General features: G+C 43.0%; 1 protein-coding gene across 2 annotated transcripts in view; it reads left to right on the top strand.

Annotated features, from left to right (window-relative positions):
- The window catches only part of Ccdc25 (coiled-coil domain containing 25), a 35,544-nt gene extending 25,771 nt beyond the window's left edge, over positions 1-9,773 (top strand). For both annotated transcript variants that reach the window (XM_005373756.2, XM_013514313.1), the window contains 2 exons: positions 3,935-3,980; positions 8,661-9,773. In XM_005373756.2, the coding sequence (XP_005373813.1) occupies positions 3,935-3,980; positions 8,661-8,690 (76 nt within the window). In that variant the 3' untranslated portion in view covers positions 8,691-9,773. The remainder of the gene's footprint in view (positions 1-3,934; positions 3,981-8,660) is intronic.
- The last annotated feature ends 17,907 nt before the right edge of the window (positions 9,774-27,680 follow it).

Here is a 27,680-nt window from a genome sequence, read left to right as displayed (position 1 = left end):
TTTCAGAGGGAATCTCCTTTTCCAGCTTCTGAGACTGCCCACATTCCCTGGTTTGTGGCCCCTTGTTCCCTTTCAAAGCCACAGGCACTGCCTCCTCTCTAATCACAAATATCTCTGCTTTGAAGGAACACTGTGACTAGATGTTACCCACCCAGACAATCAGGACAGTCTGTTGTAAGGCCTTTAATTTAATCGCCTCTGCAGAGTATTTTGACACTATAAGGTAACAGATGTGTAGGTTTAGAGATTACGCTGGACACTGTGAGGTGGGGGTTGAAGAGGGCATCATGCAGCCACTCCACTGACTCTACATAAATATATACTACTGTCGTTGCTCAGGCCCTTTATGTCTCTTAACCAAAAGAAATTGTTCCTGTGACTTCTCGTCATAGTTCTTCCTGTGGTTTCCATAGATACCATTTGTTATAAGAATACCCCCCAAAAAAGAGTATAGATAACATGTATTGCCTTTGGAAATGGTAAGTCTTGCTATGTCCTGAGCTAATCTCCTCGGATAGCCTTGACTCTTAGGCTGTGGGGTCGAATGTAGGCATTGTGGTCATATGCTTTTTTCATTAGTTATTTGCATGTGTGTGTCCCTGTGGGGGTTCTGCTAAAGCAGGGTGATGAACTTCATTTAAAATGCAAGTGTTGTCCAGAAGTATGATCTGCTGACAAGACACAGACTAGGGCGTAGACTTAAATGTGTGATGTGGCCCAGGATTATGTGAGTAAAAGAAAAATTACCAACTCCGCCAGTGTGGTAAAGTTTGTAAATTCTGAGTGATGGATGATGTAAAGGAGTTCATTATTTTTTGGTTGTAGTTCAGAGTAGGGGAAAATCGAAGACATGCCTTTTTGTACCCTTCACAGATCTATAATTTTTTTCAGAGATGTGAATGTTAGATGTTAGAAACATAATAGCACGTATTTACTTGTACGATTTAATAAGGGAGAATAGGTAACTGTTTGAACACGTACCATCTGTCACATACTGCACTAGAAGTGTTTAGTTGTGTTATCTCATGTATCAGGTGGGTATTTTTGTTGTCTGTACCTTGTAGAAGAAAAACTAAACATGAGAAGCAGTCATATCGCATTATCTGATTCTCAAGTCCACATACATTACTACACCCTTCTGCCCTCTATTCAGTTCAGTTTCAAGGTAGTACTTAGTCAATCCATTACTAAAAAGTATTTCAGTTAGTATGATTTTACTAGTTTTAAAAGTTATAAGCATTTAAGTCAAAGAAACCCATCAACTGAAAGAGTTCCTATATCTTTTGGGCTTGCTTTCATAGGAGCAACATTTAAAATATTCATATGAATCTAAGGGAGAATTATTAGTCTTTTTTTTTTGGTATCGGGAATTGAACTCAGGACCTTGCGCTTGCCAGGCAGGTGCTTGTGCCACTGAGCTATATCCCCGGCCCAAAATTATTATTAGTCTTTAATAGGTAAAATCTTTGCTTCAGGAGTTTATCTAATCATTCCCATTTTCTAAGCTGTAGTTATTGTAAGCCTCAGAAAACCAAAAAACAATTTCTGTGTTCATAGCTCCTAACCATGTGCCACACAGATAGCTTTCTGTACCATGCTGTAGAAGATAGAGGAACATATGATGAGGGCTGCCATGCAGGAATGGCTGCGGGGATATAGCAAGGGTTTCCTTGGCATATCCAGAGCTGCAATTTGCATGTTACATCCTGCAGCTTTTGTAAAATTCTAGCAGCAGGCTCTACATTTCTGATTTATCGGCCAGGCGTGGTGGCGCACGTCTGTGATTCCAGCACTTGGGAGGCTGAGGCAGGAGGATCGTTGCAAGTTCGAGACCAGCCTGGGCTACAAAGTAAGCTCAAGGCCAGCCTGAACTGCATAGTGAGACCCTGTCTCAAAAAGACAAAGCAAATGAAATAAAATAAATTTCTGATTTCTCATATGAGGTATGATTAAAAAAGTGTGGTTCAAAAATTTTATTACAGTAAAAGCACATTGCCATGAATCCCCCTCCGAATGTCCCACCTCGCCTCAGACATACTTACCTCAGTGTTCTTCCCCTTTTCTGAAGCAGTTCTGGAGTCCTCTTTCCTGAGGGTCTTTAGTTGCACTATCATGGCTGCCTCAGTGTTCTGAATTGATTCAAAATGTTTAGGGGAAATTTCTGTCAGATAAAAACATTATGTTGTGTCTCTATCCACCTTGTTCACTGGATCTGGCACTGCATGACTTCTGGCTGTTCCCCAAAGTCAAAATGACCGTGAAAGTAAGTGTTTTGAATTGATTCAGGACATGGAGGCAGCCAGAGGAGCACAACTAAAGATACTCATGAAAGATAACTTCCAGAGCTGCTTTAGAAAGTGGCAAGAAGTCAGGCATGGTAGTGTACACCTGTAATTGCAGCACTCAGGAGGCTGAGACAGGAGGATTGCTGTAAGTTCAAGGTCAGCCTGAACTATATAGCAAAGCCTGTCTCAAAAAATAAGTAAATAAATAAATAAGGCAAGAACAGTAGGAGAAGTGTGTGCAGAATGAGGGGGAGGATTTTGAGGCAAAGATCACTTCAGCAAGGAGATTAATGTGTGGACAATTATTGCTAATAAGTAGTAAAGCAGGAATTCCAACTCAAGTTTATAATTATGCAGTCCTTACTGTACAATGCTGCCTTTGAGGCAAGGGATGAAAAGGTTGACAAGGCTATACATAGGCAAATAAAAGAATGAAAATGATATTGTACAGTGGTTTAAAAGGTTTCATTTGGTTCAAAGTTTCACATAAGTAATAAAGGAAGCTTTGTAGGTTTTGTATGACATTGGGTAGAAATAGACTGGTAGGGTGAATTTAGTAACCACATGTGAAAGAGTAACTGTAAGGCCAATGACTAAAAGGATTACACAGCTTCTCGAAGAAACTTCTTTTCAGCCTTCCTTTTCTTTGCCTCATATACACTGCTGCTACCCTCTTCAGTAATGCTCTGTGCTAATTATAAGCACTTTTAAAGAAGTACTTTTGCAGCGTTGCCTCCCTGTGTATGTGGCAGTGCTTTGCATATATATACAGAGTGATTAGTCAGTGTATCATGAATGAATGAGTGACCAAGCTTAGCTCCCCTGCTTCTGTGCTTGTTGAGGTTGCAATCAGAACTCCTACAGCTAGTTGGAAAAGCCTGGAAGTGCTTTAGGCAGAGGGAAAGATGCTGGGCAGGAAGCAGCAAGATAGAACATAGGACCAAAATCCTAAATGTCTGGGGCAGCAGGAGTGAGAGGAGGATGGATCGAGGGGCCAGTCCATGTGGGGCCTTACTGGTCATGTTTGTCTTTATACCAAGAAGAAGAACTCTTGACATCATCAAAAGTTTCCAGCAGAAGGGTGGTACAATGAAGGGTGGTACATTGAGTTTGCGGAGGTCACAGCAAAGGAAACGAGTGTGAGTGTGGGTGTGGGTGGCTGAGGAGTGATTGGCAGTTGTCCGCAGGTGATGGTACCTGGAACTGTGGTGGGGACATGCAGTGAAAGGTGGACCAGTGAGAGATACATTTGTGGGTAAAATGATAGGACCTGATGACAGCTTGGATTGAGGAGAGGGCTGAAAAGGACTCAGGGGTTCCTGGTTTGAAGTGGAATGGACAGCATCATTCTCTGAGCTAGGGAGTGGCAGGACAGAGAACTCAAATTGGTTCTGGTAAGAGATAGACCATACATTAGATGTAGAAATCTGGAGATACCTTTGAGACAGCTAAAAAAGATGTCACAGAGGCAGTTGGACTAATGAGTGAAGCTCAGAGGAGAAACATAATGGCCTAGAAAAAAGTAAATTTGTGTTTTACTTTCATATAGTCGGAATTGTAGGCCAGTGATCCTTCAGTCTGGGTGGTGAATGTTCGTGAAATGCCTGTTGACTAAATAACCTCATTTAAAATGTTTTCTTTTCTCCTAGGAGCTATTCATCACTAATGAAAGCTGAGAATATGTCTTCAAATCAGGTGTGTTCAAGTTATTTGCTCTCATGTGCCTTGAAATGATTCACTAAGCATTTTTAATGAGTGAGTTACTGGCCATAGTGGCATTATAAAGTCCATTCTGTGATTGAAAACTGTTGGGCTGTACTCAGGCTGAATTCTGTTAGGCATTGCCCTGCTTCACTATGGACTTTCTCCTGTATCTGTTTTTAAATAGCTCACCGTTAGAAAGACATTGTAGTACCTTGTTTACTGTGAAGTACAGACCCATTAGTATACAGAATGTGTTAGCCTTCCGTTGCTGTAACAAAATACCTGAGATAATTAACTTGAAAAAAAAGTTTAGTTTTACTCACTGTTTGGAGGTTTCAGTCCATGGTCAGTTGGCCTCCCTGCTTTTGGGCCAGTGGAGAGGCAGTGTATCATGGTGGGAGCAAGCGGCAGAGTAAGGAAGAGAGACAGGAAGGGGCTGGGGCCCCCGTGTGACTTCCACCAGGCCTCGCCTCTTATAACTTCCACCAGTAGCGCTGTGGGCTGCAAACCAAGCCATAGTACCTGGGGCTTTGAAGGCCATTCCAGATCCAGACGTCAGCAAAGGACTTTTTCCCACTTTCCCCTTGTTTTCTATTCTCAGGCCTGCAGAAGTGCCTTGATTTGTTCACGTTTTGTATTGATGTGTCTTGATTCTATAGTGTAATTGAGCAAGAATAAAATTATCACCTTCATTAAAAAGAAAGTACAAGTTCTAACCCTAAGATCTTATACTGTAGCCTAAGTGACAAAATTGGCTCTTTTCATGTTCCTGGAGACTGAGAAAATGGTGGCCAGTGGCCAAGTGCCAAAGGGATCTTTTTAACATCCACACCGGCCTGTTTCACTGCAACTGAGTTAGAGACTTACTGTCTTCGAGGACTTTGCTCCCCAGAGTTACGCCGCAGTGTCAGAGGAAGCATCATTGAACTCTTACTGAACAGCAGTCCTGGTAGAAGATTGAAACCGTGTGGATATATCTGGAGATTATAGGTTTTACTGTATAGTTTCAAAGGACATACTTTAGATTGATACCATACCATATGCTAGCTACTAATTGCAGGTGCTGTTTGCATTTAGATGAAATAAAACCACATTAAAACTTGTGCTTCTCAGTCCGACAAGCTGTGTGTGGCTAGTGACTGCCAAATCGGCACAGACACAACTTTTCTATTGCTGCAGAAAGTTCTGTTAAGCAGCTCCGCTTCCCTTAAAGGTCATCTAGTCAAACCCCAGACTTAGTGCATAAATTGGAATTAATAAGATTTTAGGCATGATTTAGATCTAATATTTTCAGATGTTTAAGAACAGTGTCTTATTCCCACCTCTATGAAGAACTAAATCTAATAAAGCTATTTAGCCTCTCAGGGAGTTTTCCTCACCAGCAGAGTGAAGACATCACTTCATTGGACTGTTTTAAAACATAAACAGACACATATGTGAAAGTCTCTCCACACTTAATTACTGTAGTCATTATTGGTCCAAAGTTGTTACCTCCCCATGAAAAACCAGTGTCAAAAGATGAGATACGTTTCTTTCTGGAAGCTGCTCTTAGATTTCTTGAAACTTGGAATAGTTTGGCAGAAGCCTTTAACATATTCCAAATCAAATTTAATACAAAATAAAGTCCACTGCTCCAATCTGTGCTATGGTTATTCTCACTTACTGAGATTTTCTTTCATCCTTCCATTCATTCACTTATTGGTTTTTTGAGGTAGGGTTTTGCTATGTAGTGCAGGCTGGTCTTGAACTCATTATATAGCCCAGGCACTGGCCTGGAACTCACGGTAATCCTCCTGCCTCAGCCTCCTGAGTATCAGGATTATAGGCCTGAGCCACCACACCTGGCCTGAAATTTTCTGTCATTTAGAAGCTCTTTTTTATGAAAAACCTGACCTCCATATTTTGTTCTGACCTTGGACATACTCATTCCCATTATTATGGATTTTAAAATGTGGATATTGTTCTGGAGTTGAGAAATCTATCCACACACGGATACGTCAGTATGTCTTGATGTCTGTAGGACATTGGTGCTAAAATCCCCACCGATAACCAAAATCTGGAGATGCTTGTGCCCTTACGTAGAATGACAAAGTATTGGCAACTGACATGCACACATCTTCCCATATACATCTTCCCATATACTTTAAATCATCTCTTGGTTACTTATACCTAGTGTGATGCAAATGCTGTGTAAATAGTTGTCCTATGTTGTTTAGGAAATAATGACAAGGAAATACCCATGTACATGTTCAGTACTATTTTTTTTTTTTTTTTGAGACAGGGTCTTACTATGTAGTTCAGGCTGGCCTTGAGCTCACTTTGTAGCCCAGGCTGGTCTCTAACTTGCAACGATCCTCCTGCCTCAGCCTCCCAAGTGCTGGGATTACAGGTGTACCCCACCATGCCTGGCAAGTACAAATTTTTTTAAAAAAATACTTTCCATCTGCATTTGTATCCATAGATACAGAGGTCCAACCATATACTGTATGTATAAGACGCCATCTAATTAGTGACAAGTGTTAGTTTCAGGACTAGAAAATTAATTTGTAGACCGAAAGATTACCAGCCCCACTGCCGTCCTCACACTCTGTTACTTAATCCCCATGTACCTGAGCTATAGGTTTGAATCAAGTTCAAGTTCCCAAGAAAGCTCTGCATTGAGTATTTTTATTTCTCTCTCAGTGGGCGGACTCTTACATCTCCCCCTAGCCACAGTTCAAAAGGACTCTTACATCTCCCCCTAGCCACAATTTAAAAGGAAAAGCTTTAATTCTTCCCGTAACCATCTTCTGTCTGGAGATACAGACTTTATGCTGTAATTTGGCAGCGTGGTCAGTTAATTTTTATTTAAGGGCTGTTTATATAAGACTTGTTTCATTTATACAAGTTTATCAGGAAGAATACTTTCACTCTGAAGTTGGTTTTAACTTTGAATTGTCAGTCTTCTATTTAGGGTATCTCTTAATCTATAATTTCTTTTTAATCTTTCTAAGTTTGTCATTAGGGATCATAAATAATTACTTTGTAACATTCCTTTGGTTTATCAGTTTATACTGGGTAATAAGAAACCTATTTGTTAAATTGAAAAGCATGTTGACTCCAAGTAGAAGGAATCTAAAATAGAAAAGTTGTCCAAATAGTCTCAGATCTCAGATAAGTAGTTAAAAGTTTCTTTGATCCCAGAGCATTGGACCTCTGCGGGTCTCGCTCGCAGCCTCTGTAGGGAGTAACACTTTCGTTGTGACTGTCACCAGCCCCGGAGTTGTTCACCCTGACCGGCTGGGACAGAAAGCTGACGCTTGGAGATGTGTGGTGGCCTTTCAGACAGTGTTGGTGCTGTTACTTGAGGTGAAGACTCTGGGGCAGTCAGCCTGGTGCCTGGACAGAACCCAAACTGCTCCTTGCAGTTAGCTGCGGCACCTGCACTGTGGCCTGAGTTCCTTGCGCTAGTGGGAGAGAAGCAGAGAGAGAGCCATTGAACAAACTGGGATGAACCGACTTCCTGGAATTGCCACTGTTCCGTATCCGCCTCTGGCCCTTCTCTGCCATCCCTCACAGAGGCTGTCAAGAGAGGAGCATGTGTGAGCCTGACCTGTCACCATCTCTAACGACACTGGTGTCAAGATAGACCTGGTATACTGCTCGGGTGACACTGTCAAGCCAGTGTACCAGGGCGCTGAGGGACCTCCGTGTGGCAGAAAAGGAGCCTGGGGGCCACATGGTGCCTGCTCTTCAGGACTATTGGAAGGCACAGGACAGACATCGCTGCCTTCACTGTGTATGCCAGCACAGAAGGTTTTCTTTTAGCAATCCTGGCAAGCTGGCCCATGTGGCAGCTACCTTACATGTGGCTTCCTAAGGACTTTACAAGGGAGCAAAGGGGGAAGGGAATAGGAAAGGGAAGAAAGAGGGAGGGACAGAGGAAAAGGAAGGAAGGGAGCAGGGAGGTAATAAGGCCATTGTATGAGGTCGCAAATCTGGCAACCTTGAGGGCTGGGCTGTGGCTCAGTGGTAGAGTGCTTGCCTGCTATGCATGAAGTGCTGGGTTCAATCCCCGGCGTGGCAAAAAAGAAAAACAAAACCTGACCATCTTGAGGTTCAACAAATAGGAGTTTGGGTCAGCTGTTAGCATAAAAGTATTGAGGCAGTGTGCGTTCAGTGTGCGTTCAGTGTAGTTGTTGAGGGATTAATTGTTCCTTTTTTTAAAAAATGTTTATTATGTCCATTTAAGGTATGCAACATGATGTTATAGGGTACAGGTGGATAAAAGTTACTGTAGTGAAACAGATTAACATCCACCATCTCATAGTTACTCATTTAAAAAAAAAATACCTGGGTTTCATGCTAAGTTAGTAAATTGTAGCTACTGTAACACAAAGTTACATTTCGTTACAGTCACGTTTCTGACACCGTGTGCTGTGTCATCATTTGGGAACCGTGGTAACTCATGGGTGTGACTCAGGCTGTGCAGTGGCACCTGCCAGTCCAGCTCTTCAGAGAACTAATAAATGGACGAGAAATGATCAATGAATTTAGTTCTTTTCCTTTTTACTTTCTGCACCCTGAGAATAAGGCATGAGAAGCAGGTTTGTCAGTTAAAATTGTACTTGTAAATTTAAAGTATTACTTACTGTCAAGGCTTTTACAGTGTCTCTTTTTTGTTTCCTTCAGGATGGCAATGATTCAGATGAATTCATGTGAATGGAGAAGAGGACTTGAAAGATGTGAATAGAGACCACTGCAGACTTTTTGATTTCATCTCTGTTCTGAATTTGAAAAACAACCAAAATTCTGCCTTCATTCTACATGGAGATTCTTTGTTTCGGAGTTTTAAAAAAAATTCCTTTTTTTTGCTGACAGAAAGGGACAGATATTATATATATATATATGTATAATGATGAACTTGAAGATGACATATAACTTTAGGAAAGTGAACGTATTTTTGCCAGATCATGCCTCAGTGCCCCGTGGAAGCCGACTGCCCTTGCTCTTGAGACAGACGTTGGAACAAACCAGCTCTGAGAAGTTTCTGTGTGGCTGTGGTCTACCCCGAAAACAGATGTCTTGAAATGCTTTCCACACCCTAAAATACCCTCACTTCTGCTAGGAAGGGTGTGTTTGTGGGCAGTTCAGGCCCGTGTTCCCATTTCTGATTTCCTGGTTAGATAAAAAGGGGATATGGGTTTGAAGATGATAGTGGTATTTCAAAGACCGCTATTAACCACATTCCCTCGTGTTGGATTCTGGTAGTGTCGTGACCCTCAGCTCTTGGCTTGCCCCCACTCAGAGTTCTCGCTTCTCAGAGTTGGGACCCCAGGCTTAGCAGCATCCTCTTTAAAGAAGCGGTGGGTCTTACTCGTGTGGGCCTTGTGGCGCTTCCCTGAGCACCGAGTAACCCAGCCCACACATGTGACAGCCGCCAGTGTCTGGGGTCCTGTCTCAGCACAGAGGGAGACATAGGAAGGGGTTCTCTGTGAGTGATGTGGGAAACACAGGTGACCTGCCGTTTGTCTTTGGATACTGCATGAAGCAGACGTCCGTATTGGATTATGCTTTAAGACAAAAAGCGTTTCCCTAGCCAGCTAAGTAATTTGTTTTCTTGCCTTGGACTAGATTGAAGTTTTGTAACCCCAGAGTTCTAATTTCTCAATTGTAGACTCAGTAACAGAATATATAATTACTGCTCATTGGAAACACCTGCTACCCAGTGTGATTCTGGCCAGAAGATAAATTCTTATTGCACTGTGTGAGGCAACCCTGTGGGAAGAGACCAAAAAAAAAATAGTGGAAAAAGAACAAAGCCTGCAGGATAGCAGGCACGCAGGTTCACATTGTAACAGTCTCGGGATTCTGCCTGCAGCGCTGTTAGCGAGCCGAGCAAACATGGCCTGCGTCAGCCTAGCTGTAGTAGCACTTTGGCTCTGTGGGTAAAACCCAAAAGACTGATTCCAAGTTGGCATATGGGGTTGAACTGGAAAATTCCCTGAGGCGTTAGTCATTGGCCCGATTTTGAGGGGGTATGGAAGACAGCAACCGAGACCAGAGAGAGTATGTGTGAATGGTATTTAGACTTGAGTTCTGCGATAAAAAAATTATAATAAAGTATCTTTTTTTAAATCTGGATGGACACTGCTGTATAAATTCTTAGAATTATTAGAAAAAGGGCCGGCATCATCCCTAACACAGCGTTGAGAGAGATGTTGCTATGAAAGCCTCATGTACCACAGGCTGGTTCTGCAAGCCTAGAGCCTCACACCAGCCAGGTGAGCGCTGCACCTTGCACTGCACACAGCCTGAACCCTGGCGGACTGACCCATTCCGGCAGGTTCTGGAGGGGTCTGCGCGCTGGCAACTGCCTGCCTCCCCCGGGAGCCCGCTGCGTTCCAGCCGCTGTCCTCCTCAGACACTTGATTGCCTGTGCGCTAGCAGCCATGCAGCCTCTGTCCTTCAGCCCCTCTGCCTGGTCACGGTTGGCACTGCCGTAACACTCGACTGACATCACAGGCTCCAGTGTGGCCTGTGTCCCCGCAGTCTTCTGCCCTGAGGACTCCTCTGCCCCACAGTGCAGCATATGCCTAGAGCTCTTGAAGCGTAAATAGTACCTATCTCAGCTTGGTACTGCTTCAGAATGTCAAGGCCTCTTCTGAATCTTCTGAGCTGAGATCAGGGGCTCACTCACCTCCAGTTCTAGGCTGATTTCCGTCTGCCTGTGGTGGTTTTTTTTCCCCGAGCACTCTTGGTTCTATGGGAAATCAAGGGCCTCTTGAGGAGGCCCTTGATACACGTTCCTAACTGGCAGGTCAGACTATTGGCATCAGAGTTGTCTCGTTTCTTGCCATTGGTTTGTTTCCTGAAAGTTTGATAAGAAGATGCCAAATGGTTTCTCTGTGTGAACCATGTCCTTGATCACATCTGTGCGTCCTGAGCCCTGTGGAACAGAGGCCCCTCGCCAGCTCTGTCCCTGGTGTCACCCTTCTGACCTGCACACAGGTGAGGGGTGCATTATCATTCCAGTAACCACAAACTGCTGTGCTGTTTGGACAGCTTTAGACTTCACATTTCTTACCCACCCTTGTCTGGGGCCGCAGTCCTTGGGCAAGGGACGTTTGCCAGCACTTGTGTTGGACAGACAGTGGACAGTTTTCCAGAATATCAAGGATGTTGACAATATGTGACGCTTGCTGAACCCCATCAGCATCCTTTTGTGTCTTGTATTGCTTTTAGCTGGAAGCACTGATCTGTAGTGAGCCTTTTAGGGGTTCGCTGCCAGTTGTCCCCCCACTCAGCAGAGATGGTGCGAGCCATGCATAACAGCAGGATCAGGGGGAGAACACAGGTCCAGCATCCGGTTGGAGACTGAAGCTCTTCCACCCACATTTGCGTCTCTCTAAGAAGAGGAAGTTCCTCTGTTCTGAGCTGGAACAGTTTATAGGGAAAACGGAACAATTTCCAGTTTCTCCTGAGTCATTGAAGCCTGCTTTTCTCTTGTTCGGGATGAAGTACAGCATGTACATGACAAATTCCCCATATTCAAAGGTACCATGTTAGAGCGTGCAGGGTTTTTTGAAACAGACTTAAAATATCCAACTGCAATCAAAAATGTAAAATTAGAAACACAAATGCCACGCTAAATGTCAGCCTTGACCCTCCTCCAGGGTGTGACTGCTCAGAAACGAGAATAGCACCACTGTGGCCCAAGCAAGTTCCCATTTATGCCACACTGCACAAGAGCTGCTCTGCCAGACACATCTGAGTACAGTGTGGAAAGAGACGTTTATATGCAACTTCCATTTCAAAAAATGTACCAGAGATATGTCCTGGATGAGTGATGCATAAAAATACGATAACAGACTATAGTTTGAATAGGACCATACAGGTTTGTGGGATTTCACTTGGGGCTTAGTCTCATGTTGGGACTTGGATCCTGAGTTTAGGCGAATAAGTAGGAGCTTGTGCTCTGTGTCATGAATGGAGCTTTTCAATTAGTATTGCTCCTTAGCAGAAGAGCTAACCAGTGAGAAGATATCCCAAGAATTCCAGGACGAAGATTGAAGAATGTGGGGCTCAAAGGCCATATCTGAAGACTGGTGTATGGCGTTCACAATCTGATCCCTGGCCTTCTCAAAGTTCTTAGGGGTCTGCTTGAAATTGTGACTGGTACCTTAGTCTGTTTAGTGCTGCTATAACAAAATACTTGAGGCTAGGGGCTTTATAAGAGGTGTTATTGGCTCATGGTTCTGGAGGTAAGATGGTCTAAAGAGCATGGTGCTGGCATCCTGGCAAGAGCCCAAGTGGCTGCATCACAACATGGTGGAGAAGCAGGAAGGGAAGCAGTTGGATGCAGGGCAGGGGAAGTGTGTAGGGTGGCCTTGCCTCCTAACAACCCAGTTGTGAAAACTGAGACCCAGTAATGCGTTGATGAGGGTGGAGAGCTGCTGTTGCCCAATTACCTCCTGCTAGGCCGCATCTCACCAGGGTCTGACCATCTCAACCATCCTGGATGGACCAAAGTTCAGCGCTGGAACCTTTAGTCCACAAGCCATACCTAAACTCAAACAGCCAGGCTGATTGTGCAGATGGGAAGACTTCCTGGAGTGGTTTCCCTGATGAAGACAGGGTTCTGAATTAGTGTCTTCTACAGGTTTTATCCCATGGTTATAGAGCTTACTGTAGTGTTTACTCAGTGTTTGTGGAGAGTTACAGTATTGGGATTTTTCTCCCAGCTGTAAAAGCATATGTGGATTCTTAAATGTTTACCAGAGGATATTTGAGTTATTTTTCTCTCTGATAAGGGCAACACTTGTACCCCTTGGCTCTCAGCTGCCTTACTAGAACTCTGGGGTTTGAATGTTTGAGTAAATTATAAGGAGAATACGTTTAAAATCAGAGTTTTCATACAGGCAAATGTAAAGATGCACATACATACTAGGTGGACTTACCAGGACACTAAAAATACAAGCATCTAAGGCCATCTACCCATGGTTTATCATTAGGTTGTAGAGACCTCTGTTACAAACCGACTGGTTCATTTTGCCTTTCTGATTTCATGACTGTCAATTCGACCGTAGGCCTGCACTGCCGCCAGATGAAATAAGAAACTGCGCTCTGACCCGGCAGATGGTTTGGCACTGCTGACTCAGCACTTTCTGCATCCGTGCCGGGCTGAGGGATGGCAGCCAGGGGAAATAACTGCTCACTTTAGAAATCCATGCAGATTTCTTAGGTTCTCAAACCTGGTGAGTAGGTGTCAATATTTAAGACTGGAAAAAAAAAAAAAAAGGAATTCTCCAAAGTCAGTATTATGTTTCCTTTCCGCATCAACCATCATCTTGTAACCGCTGCAGTAAAAATAGAAGACTTATGGCCTGACATTTCACATCCTGCCTAGCAGAGGCCTGAGCAGCCCAGGCTGCTGCTGTTATTTTGCTTTCTGCCTCAGCAGTCTGCTTCACTGTTAGAAGGCTAACATTTGCTTACAGTTACATTTGCTTACTATTTCAGAAGAGAACTGGAATTTTTCAGGTGGTAAAGGCAGATCTGTTTGTCTTAAAGCTTTTTGACCCCCTACTATGAAGACCCAGTGCAGGGTCAATAAGTTCAAATCATAGATTGAAAAAGATAAAATCACCAGAGGCACTGTGCAGTGTCTTTTAGGCAGCCCAGCCTTGCCAGAACTGTCTTTAATTGTGAAGCCCTTGGCTTCACATAATGCCATCGCTTTGATGCTGTGAAGATTTTATGGTTCCTGTAACCAAGCAGAAGCAGGTGCCATGTTGTTGGACCTCCAGAACTGTGAGCTAAAGAAACCTCTTTTTATACAGCTCCCAGCCTCAGGTATTTTGTTACAGCAATACCAAATAGACTAAGACAATCTGAAATAGACAAAAGTTAAATTTGGTCCCCAAAAAGCTTTCCTGGTGCCTACAAGTAGAAAGTGTTTGCTGTTTTCAACGAGAAGAAGCAAAGTGGTTCACATTCCCATCTGCAGCCCAAGGGAAGCTGCTCCCTGGTTTGTCCCCACCTCCTCTTTTTTTTTTAACCATGGAAGAGAGTGTTATGGCACCATGTTTAAAACCAATGATTGGTTGGTGCCTTGTAACAGAGCAAAACCTTGGTCAATAGAACAATACCTCAACTATGCAGACCTTTTCTCCTTCACTGCTATTAAAACAGGATAGCCCCCGAGGCAACTGCTCCATCATCAAGACCAAAGGGTGAAAGAAAGCCTCTCATAGCAGCAGCTGCCTCCTCCCTTCAGACCCTCGTAACTCTATGGAGAATCTCTTGGGCTTCAGGGTCAGGGAGAATTGTTAACATTTTCCCATTTATATCAGTAGGTACAGAATTCAGAAGGTCGAAAAGGGTAAATGGTGAAAACTGCTCCCAGTTCCCCTTCTTACGGCAACTGGTGGGATTACCATGGGGGTTTTTGTTTTTGTTTTTCTGTAAAAGGCAGGAGCTTTTGATCAGGATCAGCTGAGCCCAGGGATTCTGCCTGCTCCTTGTCCTGGAGGAATCAGTGGCTCAGCCAGAGAGAAGGGAGGGCGGCTTCTCTCTGTCTTTGCCTCGTGGAGCATCTAAACCAGGAGACAATACCCTGCAGCTTTCTGGGGATCACGCCCAGCCGCTGGGACTTAGGAGCAGATAATGAGTTCAGAAATGGACAGGAACCAGAGGATTAAGTGTCCTTCTGTTGTATCACAAACCAACATCTGCTTGGACTCAAATTGTGGGGCGAACTGTCTCTTCATAGACTCCTATGTCTGAAAATCTGAGCTTGGTAGAAAATGAACCAAACTGAGGAGGTCACTTATTTTCATCTCAGTTTGTACTTGAGGGTGGAGAGTGTGTGTGTGCGTGCGTGTGTGTCTGTGCAGGGCTGGCCTCAGGCAGCTCCAGATTTCTGTGCCATCTCCTTTTTGATCCTCCCCCACATCTAGCCTGCTCCGGTCACTAGCCAAGGCCCTGACACCTCTTCTCATCCTACCAGGGAGCATCATGGGAAAAAGCCCTAGCATGGGAGGAGGATCTACGGGAATGGTAGATGGGAGGAAAAGGAGCTGCACCCAGTCTCTACCCAGGGTTTCCCCTGGGGTGAGGTGGGGTGGACTTCAACATACAGCTCTGCTACTTTTTACACCTGTGATCCACGATGAACTATTTGTCCTCTGTCATCTTCTGTTTACCAACTGGAAAAAGAGGAACAGGACAGCAGAAACCCTAAATTCTAGTGCTGCAGGGCCAGGCAGATGATACACATGCAAGGACGGTGAGACAGGACAGCTCACGCTGTATTAGATCGGGGCAGAGCATCACTCTCCTAAAGAGGTAACTGCCTCGGTGTGGCCATATAGTGCCACATGGAACTCAAGTCTTGCAAGAGAAGCCAATAAATAAGTGGCACATTGAAGGAGTTGAACTTAATAGGAAAAAAGAAGCGGCTTTTCCCCCTATCGCTTTCTGCAACAAGGCTCTGATTTCTCTTTCCCACTCTGATGACATTGTGGAGGAACAACAGATCAGAGTCTATGACTTTGAGATCCAAAACAGTTCCCTCTAAAAATAGCAGTTGCCTTGTAGGTATGAAAATCTCATTTTGTTCAAGTCAGCCTTTCAGTGTCTCATGTAATTCAAAACTTTAGCACTCCTCTTGGTTCGAGTCTGAGTCATCACTCTGCCTCTTGCTCAGCAGCCAGCTCCTTCAGAACTGGGAAAAGGGCTGGAGAAGATAGGTGAAAGGAGGATTAGCCCCTGTGAGCTCTAGGCCGGGGCAGCGGGCAAGGGTTAGAGAAAAAGGAGAAAGTCTTTTGTGATAAGCATTGCTGTAATCTGGCTATTGTTGGCTCTCTTAGTCACCTCCTCATCACTGAGACACCACACCTGACTCCCACAGGCTGAAGCAGGAGAGGTTATTTGGCTCCTGTTTCAGTCCACAACTGATTGGCTCTAAGGCAGACCAGTACGATAGGAGGGCATAGCAGAGGACAGCTGCTCACAGTGTGGCAGACAGGAAGCAGAGAGAGAGAAGCCAGGGTGGGAGATACACCTTTCCAGGCCACACCCCTAGTGAGTGTCCCTCATCTCCTAAGCAGACTAAACCTCCCAATATCACATTTACCTATAAGCTCATCAGTGGGTTAATCCACTGGTGAGTATCATGCCCCCATGAGCCATTCACCTCCCAAAAGCCCCACCTATGAGTGCACGAGTCTTTGGGGGAGCATCTAAATATATACCATAACAGTGACCCCAAAGCAGCAGTAGCCTCAACACAAATTCTTCTGGAGCCTTTCTGTGGGTCCTTCTGGCTAACTAAAATGATCTCCAGGGCCACAGTTCCATTTCTGGGAATGTGCTTCAGAGCTGGGTCCTTTCAAATTTTCCCCACCACAGCCCCTCTGAGGCTCCAGTTTTCTGCCATGGCAGGTTGCTGTCTTCAGTGCAGTCTCAGCATTAGGCTTCACCTGGAGCCCAGCCTTCTCCTTCTGCTTCCACTTCCCCAGAGCGACACTCCACTTCCAAATGAAGCCGGTCCCATTTGGCCAACTGCTACCATTGACCCCTCATCCTACCACTGTGGACCTCTTTAGCCAGCTTCTTGGTTTTAGAACCCCCCAGCTGAGAAGCAGGATCCATCTTTCTGGGAAGGCATGCCAAAGACGAGCCTCTAGGCCCAGCAAACTCCTGGCAAACTCTCCTCCTGACCTGCACACCCCACCCCAGGTCCACCCTCAAGTTTGTTTGTTTGTTGAGACAGCGTGTCACAGTGTAGTTCAGGCTGGCCTTGAACTCACTGTGTAATCTAGGCTGGCATCAACCTCGCATCTATCCTCTTGCCTTAGCCTCCCAAGCCTTGTGATTACATGTGTGTGACACCATGACTGGCTCCACCCTCAAGTGGAGGGCCCTCATTGGCTTGGGATGGGGAGAGTGGAAAGAGTGGATTCAGTTCAGTGTTACCCCTTTGAGTCATCCTTCCATGTGTAGCTGTTGGGTGACTGGTTTTTCTATCCTTTGGGAGACCTACCTTGGTGTATTCTGCACGTGGAATATAGATGTGCTCATCGTTTCTTGCTTCCTGCTTTGAGACTTTGTGTCTATCCAATAATACATTACATAACAAACTCAGATTTGTAGGTTAAATTTCCAAGTTTTTATAGGTGAGAGCTCTACTTGGGATAAGCTCTGAGGTCTCTCCAGTACCTATGACTCTGGGAGCTCCTGGGTGGAACTCTAGGTGACAGAGCTTCTTGGAATCTTATCCTGAGTGGACACCATCAATGTCCTGGAAAAACAAGAGAGAGAGGGCTGGGCCAGCAGGTGGCAGGAGAGAACAAGCCCGCAGAAACTGGAAGTGACCATGTAAGTCATTGAAGCTCCAGGCCTTAGCTTCAGCATGAACACATGGGATGGTGGGTGGATGCTTATGACTTTCTGAAGCCATTTGTTTGTTAGAAAGTGACTTGACAGAATCCTCACAGTGGCTTCTGGCTGTCATTCTGTCTTCTGGAGTGCAGGTGGTTTCCTCCCCCATGAAATGGCTTTTGAGGTTTGAAGACAGTGTTAGCCGCTATCTGCAATTGCCCTCAACACCCCATTCATGACGTCCAACCTGAGCTAGCAGGAAAAGCAGGCTCCTCAAATCACATGGGGCAAGGGCTGCCACTTTTCCCTGTCTGCCTAACTCCTAGGAAAGAGCAGCCAGGACCCCAGCCAGCAGCACGAGAGCAAGGCAGAGCTGATTCTTTGCCAAATGCAGCCTGGGTCACCTAACTCTTTGGCTTACATTGTTGATTAAATCCCCGTCTTTTCCCCATATCACTTTTGTCAGATTGTCCTGCACTTTGGATATCCTCCCCTCCCCCTTTGGACTGCAGTAAACACTTGAGATTTATTCCTTAAAATTTTTTTCTTGTGAGAAACACACAAAAGAGTGTTTGAAAAGTATAGAAACATACACAAAAGAATGAAAATATACATGAAAATATGTTCATTTTCAAGGACAACATATAAATTCCCGTGAATATCATCCTGGTAAAGAAATAGGACAGTACTTGGCCCTTCAGAGCCCTCTGTGTGCCCTTCTGTACCCACATGCCTTCTTTCCCCCCAGCTCTCCTGCCTTTCGTGATGATCAATTATTCCCTTGTTCTTTCTGAGCAGTGCCTTTAGCACACATCCCTTATGACTGAGACTAGTCCACTCATCAGCATTTTTGGACACACTCAACAAGTTACAAAGCCTCCTGATTTTATCTTAATCCACATAATGTTTTTCTTCTTGCTCATAAGGTTATCAAAACACTCCTTGTTTGAAATCCAGATAAAATATATTTATGGCATCTTCCTGATTTACCAGAATCAATCTTGTCAATGAAAGGAAATGAGGCTCAGAGAACGTGTACATAAAGCAGCCCTTTGATTTCTGTGATTTTGTCTAAGATCTTTGCCAAGACTAGAATTGTAAGAATTCACTGTTGAACTTTGGAAAATCAGAACCACACTTTTGGATCTCTGACCTTGCTGTCCCTGATTTCTCAAAATTTACAAATTGAAAGATTTCCACTCACAGGTTTTTAGTTCTAGGGGCATCTTTTGTGGGCCAGGAACACTCACAGGTTTTTAGTTCTAGGGGCATCTTTTGTGGGCCAGGAAGCTAGAACTCAGAGAGGACTGGAGCCATTGTTAGGGCAGAACTCAGAGAGGACTGGAGCCATTGTTAGGGCAGAAAAGGGACTGGACAGAGCTGTTAATGATAAAATTATTTGTAAGGAATCAGTAGCAGGAGTGGGGTTAAAAATCTGAGAATAAAGTGGAAAGGGTGAGATAGTCATGACGTGATGAAGAAAGCATGCTCTTATGAGAATGAGTTAGAGATTGCCAAAAGGAAGTGATATGGTAGAGTTGGAACGATTTTGTCATCAGTCCATTTAGCATGGAACAGTGACTTTCTCTATTTGGGACAGGAAGAAGAAAAAAGACAGGAGAGTCTGGGGCTGCAGATGCAGGGGGCTTAGACCAGTGGGGAGATCTGTGTGAGGTTAGACCACAAAAGAAGGCAGCATCAAAGAGGCCCCAGGCCCCACAGATGGACATCATATGTAAAAAGAGGGAGTGTGGACAGTGGGCAGCGGGACAGGTTATGTGACTGGGAGTCTGAGGATAGTTAAGTGAGTCATGGTAGGAAAGAGAAGGCACCAGGTGTTGGGCTGAGCAGATGGGTGCACAGTATGGGGTGAAGATGTAGTTTAGGGACTTAGTGTACCCTGCCCAAGAGGAGCACAGAGAGCAGAAGGGAGCAAGGGGGCCCAGGTGGGGCCTCCCTGAGGTGATGGCCATCAGGGACATGTGAGCCTTGCTCATCACTAGAGAGAAAAGGGGTGGGTGCGATAGGGGAACTACTGAACCTTCTAAGTGTCACATTCTCCTGCAATCACCCCCATAGTGAAAGGGTGTAACTTGGGGCAAGGACGGCAAGGAAGGTTTGAGACAAATAAGTCTGAACGCCATGATAAGGTAGAGGAGGGACAGGGGCAGAGTTATGCTTTATATGTCTTAGAATTGGCTTATTTTCTGAAGAGTTAATATAATTATATAATTCAAAATAAAAATTATGTTAAAAGTTGTACAGCGAGAAGCCTGGCCCCAGCCTTAATGCCTTTCACTTATTCTCCCAGTGTGCTTCTTCTGTGGGGTGGTTCTTAGGGAGTCACTCTAGCAATTACTGATCTTCATCTGGACCTATGTTTACTCCCACATGTCTACCTATGTAATTTTGTTTTGGAGCAATTTCAACTCTACAAAGAACTTCTCTACAGACCCCATTTACATTTTACCAATTGCCCTCTGAGATTCTAGCAAAGACCCCAATCCCATCTAGGGTTCCCTGTCACAGCCAGATGTTATATCTCTCCAATCTCCTTCAATCTGGGACAGTCCACAGAGCTTCCTTGAATGTATTTGAAGATATATTTGACATGGTGATACTTTGAAACTTTGTAATTATGTTATTTCTCATCTCACTTCGACCTGTTAGTCTTAGTATTTATTGATATTTTAGCCTGAATTAATTATTATGATGGCTCTAAAGTGATGATTTTCTAATTTTATCATTCCACATTTATTAGTTTGATATTTTAGCCTAAGGAAGAGCTTGGTCTTCTTCACATGGATTTATTTGTGTATTACCTTTTACTACTGCGGGTTTCCATTTTTATTCAAAGGATTAAAGTCTATTAATATTATTTTTGATGTTCAAAATGTCCCATTTTGAATAGTAGGAGCCTTTTAAAGCTAGTTGTTATGTCCTTCTGACATATCCCCATTATTCTTTGAACATTTTATTTTCTGGTACAAAAAAGAAAATGTTCCAGGGTCATCTTGTACTTTCTCTGCTCAGCTCTGGAATCAGTTCTTCCTTCATGGACTACTGCTTCCTCGTAGTAGAAAGTGTTATTTAATCACCACCATCCCGGTGCCATGTCAGGGCCTCTTAGTGGAGACACACACACCTATCCCTTTTGTAGCTCTATTTACTTATCTATCTGTCTACCTGTTAAACAACAAAGTCACATTACTACCTCCAACTCCAATCCTCACTGCAGGGCTCTTTCTTATTTTTCTTCTTTTCATCTTTACATCTATCTTCTCTGTCAGCAGGAACATTTTCCCCATTTCTCCAAGTAAAAGGTGTGATCCAAAAATATGATGTTTAAATTTTTTAAAAATGTATTTTAGTAAAAGACACATTGTTATTAATCCCCCTCAAAATGCTCCTTTTTGCTTTGAACACACTTATCCCATCATTCCTGCCATTTTCCTGAAGCAGTTCTGGAAGTCCTCTTTCATGAGTATCTTTAGTCGGGTTGTTGTGGCTGCCTTGATATCCTGAACAGATTAAAAATGCTTATCTTTCATGGTCATTTTGACTTTGGGGAAGAGCCAACAATCCCCTGGTGCCTGATCCAGTGAATAGAGTGAGTAGGGATACGCTGTAATATTTTAATGAACCTGCCTATTCACTGGATGACCTTTGGCCATCCTATTTTTGATGACATAAAAACACACAGACAAGCAGACTTCCAGGACTGCTTCAGAAAGTGGCAAAAACAGTGGGACAAATGTGTGCCAAGTGAGAGAGATTATTTTGAAGGGGACTAATGGCAATGCATCTTTTACTGTAATTTTTTAAAAATTTCAAATCCGAGTGTTGGGATTACAGGTGTGCATCACAATGCCTGGCTGAGAGGTAGATTTTTAAAAAGGCGATCAACCTTACTCCTCATAAGAAAATGCATAATTAACCTATATAGTTATTATATCTCACCTATTAGAGAAATTCTAGCAGTTGGGTAACATAATGTCCTATGGTTCTGATCATTCCTGGAGGCAGGAGGGATGGGGTAGAACTTGCAAAAACACAGATTTTCTTTCCTTTCTAGTTAAATATTTTGGACCCCAAGAAACTTCAAAGTCTGTAAGCATCTTAGGAAGGTGGTGCATAGGAAAATTAAGGCCCAGTCCTCCGCTTTGTTCTCTTTGTGGCCTGCATGGTTTTGTTTTGTTTTTCTCACTGTCTCTCTATCAGCGTCTTCCTTTCTTCTGACACAGCTAACTTTTTTGTTTATGACTAAATATTCTCTGAGCATCTATGTTACTCAAACTCTGGGAGGGACTTGCTTTTGTTCTCTTCTCACTCTTTCTATTTCTCCTTTATAAATTGTTTCTGCCTAATTTCTGCTTCCTCAGGCTTTGCTACACCCTGAACCCCCATATCTATGTCTATGTCTATGTCTAAGTCTATGTCTATGTCATGATTCTCCCTGCGTCTTGGCTGACACTTGTATTTTCCCTCATCTTTTACAATTACAAATTGTACTGCATCAAACAGACTTGAATATCTATGCTATTTACTCTGCTCTGGGGGATAGGTTCTCAGAGTAGGCTTGTTGGGCCAAAGGCTGAGTCCACGTGTGTGGTGGGGAATGCTGCCAATTCTCCTCAAAGGGACTGTGTGGGCTTTATAGTTTATCTGTCCTCTTCTTTTTTCAGCTTTTATTTTTTATTAGTACATTTTGTAGCATGTGATGATCACATTCTTCATGGGGAGTTGGTACATCTATGTAACACATCTTAATTCTTTTTTATTCTATGCCTTCTCCCAACTTCTTGGACTCTTCCCTTATCTTCCTTCAGGAATTTTCATACCACTCATACCAAGCTAGCCCCCTTTAGAAATCTCTTTCTGTCTGAGGTTGGTTTGGTTTTGTTTACTTTACCATATTCATCTGCCTTTTCTTCCTCCAACCATCCCTACCACTCAAAAACAAAGCGAAGCAAACAAACATAATTGCACTTTAAATTGGTGGCTTAACCACAGCGACAGTGATTATTTTAAATAACTCTAAAATACAGTAATTTGTCTGTACATCCTCTGTGAGATATACTTCAAAGACAAAAAGAACTCCAAAATGTCTTAAGCTGATTTTATCAGTCATATTGTTTGTAATAGTACTGGTTCTTCTTTTCTGAAGCTATGAAAGCTTCAGTAAGATAAAGCAAGTAATAATCTGGATATGGTTAGGAGTCTAGATTTATAGTTTAAGAGGAAAGACAGAAAAATATACAGTCAAAGATTCGAAGGTAAATTGTACAATCCTGGAACTATTATATTTCAACAGTACCTGAAATATTTTGTTAAAAAGAAAATGTAGATATTTTTCCTTTTCTTCATTCTCTTTCTTTTGTAGAGCAATTCAGTCCTGACTCCATAGGTGAAGCTTGGTAAAGCAGCTCTGTATATCAGGGGGCCGGGGACAGGCAGCCCAAGGGTCAGAGGGGTCGCTTGGTTGTGCGGGTGCCCAGCGCAGAAGTGGGAGATTGAAGAGATGACTGTGTGGAGAATCAGCTGCCACTGGATGTCAGGGTGTGGGTGGGATTACGAGGGTGTCCCTATGGGGGGTCAGTGATGGCAGCCCAGGGCAGGAAGTTGGAGCCAGTGGGGTGGGTAGCAGCTGTGGGAGACAGAAGGAGAGTTAGCCAAATGATGAATGTATTCAGAGCAGTGGGAGCCAGATTTCTGACCACTGGGAAAGGACATCGCAAATGCAGAAAAGGAGAAATCAGAGTAGGTCTCATGTTGAACTGGAAATGAAGTCATGGTTTCCCATAAATAGATATAGATATTGTGACTGTGAATTGGGATATGTAAACTTGCCTAGCAGATAGATTAATGGAAACACTTCTGGGCGTGTCTGTGGGATGTTTCCAGAGGTGATTGGAATGAGCACCTGCAGACAGAGGGAGGAGGATCTGCCCTGACGGAGTGCTACTAAACAGTAGACTGGCACCCCGGAGCATGAAAGGGGAGGACAGAGGAAGTCTGCTTCGAAGTTGGAAGCTCCATTCTGCTTGAGTGGGTGCATCTTTTCGCTGCTATTGCCTGTGGATATCAGACTCTGGTTTCTTCAGCCTTGGACTAAACAACTATCAGGTGTTCCAGATTTCCAGCATGCTGGCAGCCATTGTGGGTGCTCCTACCTCTGATCCTGTAAGCCACACAATATTGAAATAAAAATAAATATGTGTGTGTATTTGTTTATGTCTTCTACCTGTGTCCATTGACAGAAGAACACACTTTGTAAGTAATAAGTGCAGCTAGTTAAATGTCCTGATGTTAGTTCCTAAACACCAAAAGGAATCAATGTTCTTAAAAACTTTCAGATTCCAGGACCAAGACAGGAAATACTCAAGATAATCCAAGAACTTTTTATTGGTCCTAAAAACAAAGGAACTGTAAAAGGCAACTAAAATTGCTTTAGAAGAAATCAGGACCTAGAGAAAGCCAAAGATGGGACCATTTGACACAAGAATAGTAAGTGCATTCAAATAGTCATCAAAATTGTTAAAACCTATGATTAGAGACCTGGGGTGTAGCTCAGTGGTGCAGAGCTGGCAAGCATGAGGCCCTGAATTTAATTTCTAGTGCCTCCCCCCAAAAAACTCCCATCAAATCAAACCAAAACAAACAAACAAAAAACCCTGTGAGTTGATTTCAAAAACAATAAAATTAGTTCATAGGTCATCTTTGGATAATATAGTAGGAAGCCAACTTATTTTGAAAACTGTAAAAGAAAAAAGGAAGGAGTCAAAAATTCAATTTTCTTCTCATAGGACTAAAGAGGAAAATCTCTCTGGAAGAATTCCAGCCGATGAATAAAGGTGTAACACTAGGATCGCCACTTTGCAAACTCTTGATGAGCAAATGGACTTAGACAATTCTCACCAATATCTACTGGATCATAGAGACCAGTAGCCATTACATGCCTCCTAATGATATCTACGATGTATTCTTGTTCATAATCACACACTATGTGTCAGATCTACAGCTCTATCATTTTAGAGGAAATACCTAGGATACTGAACGTGTTTTAAAAACACAATCAGCATAATCCAGAACATAAGAAATTCTACAGGAGAAATGATGTGGTTTTTTCAAAGGAAAAGGGGAAGGGAGCAGCAATGTGTAGATTCAAAGAAACTTAAAAACCATCAACCAAGTATGATAGATAGATTTGGAGGAAATTTGAGCACTGACTGAATATTTGATGCTTTTTTATAGATTTGCTTTAAAGCAATTCATTTGTGACCATGGAAAGTGGAGTTGTCAATGATACCGTTGAAAGAAGTATGGGGGACAGAGTTTGATGATTTTCTTTTATCTGAGTGGCCAGGACTAAATGGTTCATTATTTTCTACTTTTACCAAGTGTTAAATTTCTTTTTTTTTCCGGTACCAGGAATTGAACTCAAGACCTTGCGCTTGCCAGGCAGGCACTGTGCTGCTGAGCTAAATCCTCAGCCCCTTAAATTTCTTATAATATGTATTTTTAAATGTCACCAAACACAGCGAGTCCTGCTGGTTTGTAACCTCTCTTCTCCAGGCTTGGTGCTGATCTTAACCTTGATCCCACCCATTCTGAGGTGCAGTTGTTCCTCTTTCATGTCTTCTTTGCAGACAAGGGAGCAGAAGCAAAAGGAGACGTTGGTGAGGTGGGCTGTGCAGGCTGTTGGCCTCAATGCCTTCAATAACAAACTTTCAGAGTGGTTGAGGGTCAAATATCTGAGATAATGTATACAAAGGTCTGTAGATTCAAAATTATATGGAAATGTAAGATGATGCTGTTTTTATTTTCAGTTCCTTCTCCTGAAGAGAATTTTTCTTGGCTCCAAGCTATAAGAATATAGGAGAAAGGAGTGTGGGGAATTATTCAAGGGTAAAAAAAATTCTCTCTTTGATTCTCGGCAAACCGGTACTATCCAATCTGCTACCTGGGGATGCTGCCACCTGGCTCCTAGGACAGAACAGCCCAGGTCAGTCCACCAACCACCTACAGGGAGGACAATCTGGATGGAGGAAGGGAGAGTGGGCAGGATGTGGCCAAATAATGAGGTGTATGAATCAGAGTTGGTTGGACCTGGGCATCTGCACTGGCTCCAACCCTAAGCCAGTAACCCATGCTTCTGGGCAGAGGAAGGCATCTTGGGAAGGCAAGCAGATGACTGCCCGGCAAGGGAACACTATTGCTCCTAGGGATTTGGGGGAATTTAACGGTGGGCAGAAGAATCTGAGCCTGATTCCATGGGACTTGAATCTCCTCCCCACCACTCCTCCTCCTGCTTCAATGTTGAATTTAACAGCATTATCCAAAGAGATGCATGGTATTTGGAGCCTCCAGGACCCAATGGGTTCCACTGAAGAGAAAACTAGGGCAGTCTGCACAGCGAGTGAGTGTGCAGAGGTCACAGTGCTGTGGGCAGGAGGCCAAGAGTTCTCAATCCAGCTCAATCCAGTCTTGCCTCTTGCTGGAGTAGTCATTACTGCTCTCTGGGCCCAAGTTACTCCAGGTCTTGTGTATGGACCAGAAATATTTTCTTATGAACTCCCCCCACCCAAGTGATTCTGATGATCACACAGGTCAGAAGCTGTGCACTCCACCAGAGGGTCACTACATTTCTTCCAACTTTATTTTTAGATCCTGTTTCCATCTGATATCATGCATTTCTCTGAAGACTGTGTTCATTTAATTAAGAAATTTGAGAAGTGATCCTTCCAGGGGTGGGGTAGGGTGGGGTGGGGAGGAAAGTCAGCATTTCCGTGAACCCCTCCTGTGCTGGGCTCTTCGATTTTATGTCGGCTTCCTGCCCAGAAGATAGTAGTAGATGGGCTTTTAGTAACTTGCCTCTCCCTTCCCCTCTTTTTTTTACTTTGAAAGAAAAGAGCTACTTTGCTTTGAATCTCCTTACACTCCAAGGGAAGGAAAATGAAAATGGAAAGTCATGTTTCTTCTTGCTATCTTTTTTACATTTAAACTTAAAAAAAAAAATGCCAGACCCATGTGTGTTTTTTAAAGTCTATAATGAAAAAGTAATAATGTGCCTTACATCTCCCCACATTCCAAAATCATCCTCACATCTACCACACAGAAAAACATTTCCTCCCACTTCTTTTGGTAGTTATCTCTATAATGTAACAATAATATGCTTGTACTGATTTTTTCTTGATATATCAGTTTCGAACATACAGCTTTTCTATTATGATAGACTATGAGCTATTGACTTTCTTGTTAATTCTCCTACCTTCATCTCTCCATCCTCTCAATGTAGTTGACTTACACTTTTTTGCTTTAAATTAATAATCAAAGTCTGCATCATTAAGAATTTGTAAATATGTTTGGGCAGCATCAAGTAATATGCTATGATTACCTTCTTTTTCCTGCATAGCCTTTTGTTTTTCTTTGAGTTATTAATTGCCTCTCTTTTTACCTGGATTATTTTCCATTCTTCTTTTCAAAATCTCCATCATTTTATAAAATTTATGTTATCAGTCTATGTTTTCCCTTTATGTCTGCACTTTGTTCTTCTCCAGCCTGGACTAGCATAGAGTGTCCTTTGGAACTTCTCTTTAACACATCTCTGAGGTGCAAGCCTATTTCCTGGAATATATGACTTTTTCTATCTGAGTTTACTTTCTTGTTATGCTAGCACTTCTTCTTCCATACTCTCTTGATGCAACATGGTTGGGAAACACATTTTCTGAATTGCTGCATGTCTAGAAAACATCTCTCTTCTCTCTCACTTGACTGTTAAATATACTGGGTACAGAAACATGGGTTGAATACAATTTTCTCTCATAATCTTATGATACATTTCTGCTGGAGCTGTCCAGTGCTATTTCATTCCTTTGTTTGTACTTTTTCATTTTTTCCCCTTGGAAGCTGTTAAGTTCTTTTCTTTATGGTTGCTGTTCTGGAATTTCAGGATCAAATTCCTACAAAAAAGTCTTTTAAAACTCTTTGTGCCAGGCTCTTGGCAAGTTCTTTTATTCCAGTGGCAAATGCTTTAGTCTGGGAAAATTTGATCATATTATTTATTTGGTAATTTCTTTTTTAAAAAGTTTTCTCTCTTTCTTTTGGAATTTCTGTTAGCAATTTATTGAATCTCTTTTATTGACCCCTTAACTTTCTTTTCTCTCTCGTTTCTCATCTCCTTGTTCTGTTTCCCAGAAAATGTCCTCAAAATTATCTTCTAACTTTTCTATTGAATGTTTGTTTTACCTATTCATTACCAAGAACTCTCTGTTATTAAAGGACTATTTTTATAGCTGCTTATTCTTCCACAGATTCTTGTCTTTT

The sequence above is a fragment of the Chinchilla lanigera genome, unplaced genomic scaffold (assembly GCF_000276665.1).
Source record: "Chinchilla lanigera isolate Chin_1 unplaced genomic scaffold, ChiLan1.0 scaffold00002, whole genome shotgun sequence".
In the NCBI taxonomy this organism is placed as follows: Eukaryota; Metazoa; Chordata; class Mammalia; order Rodentia; family Chinchillidae; genus Chinchilla; species Chinchilla lanigera.
This window is presented reverse-complemented; position numbering and strand designations above follow the sequence as displayed.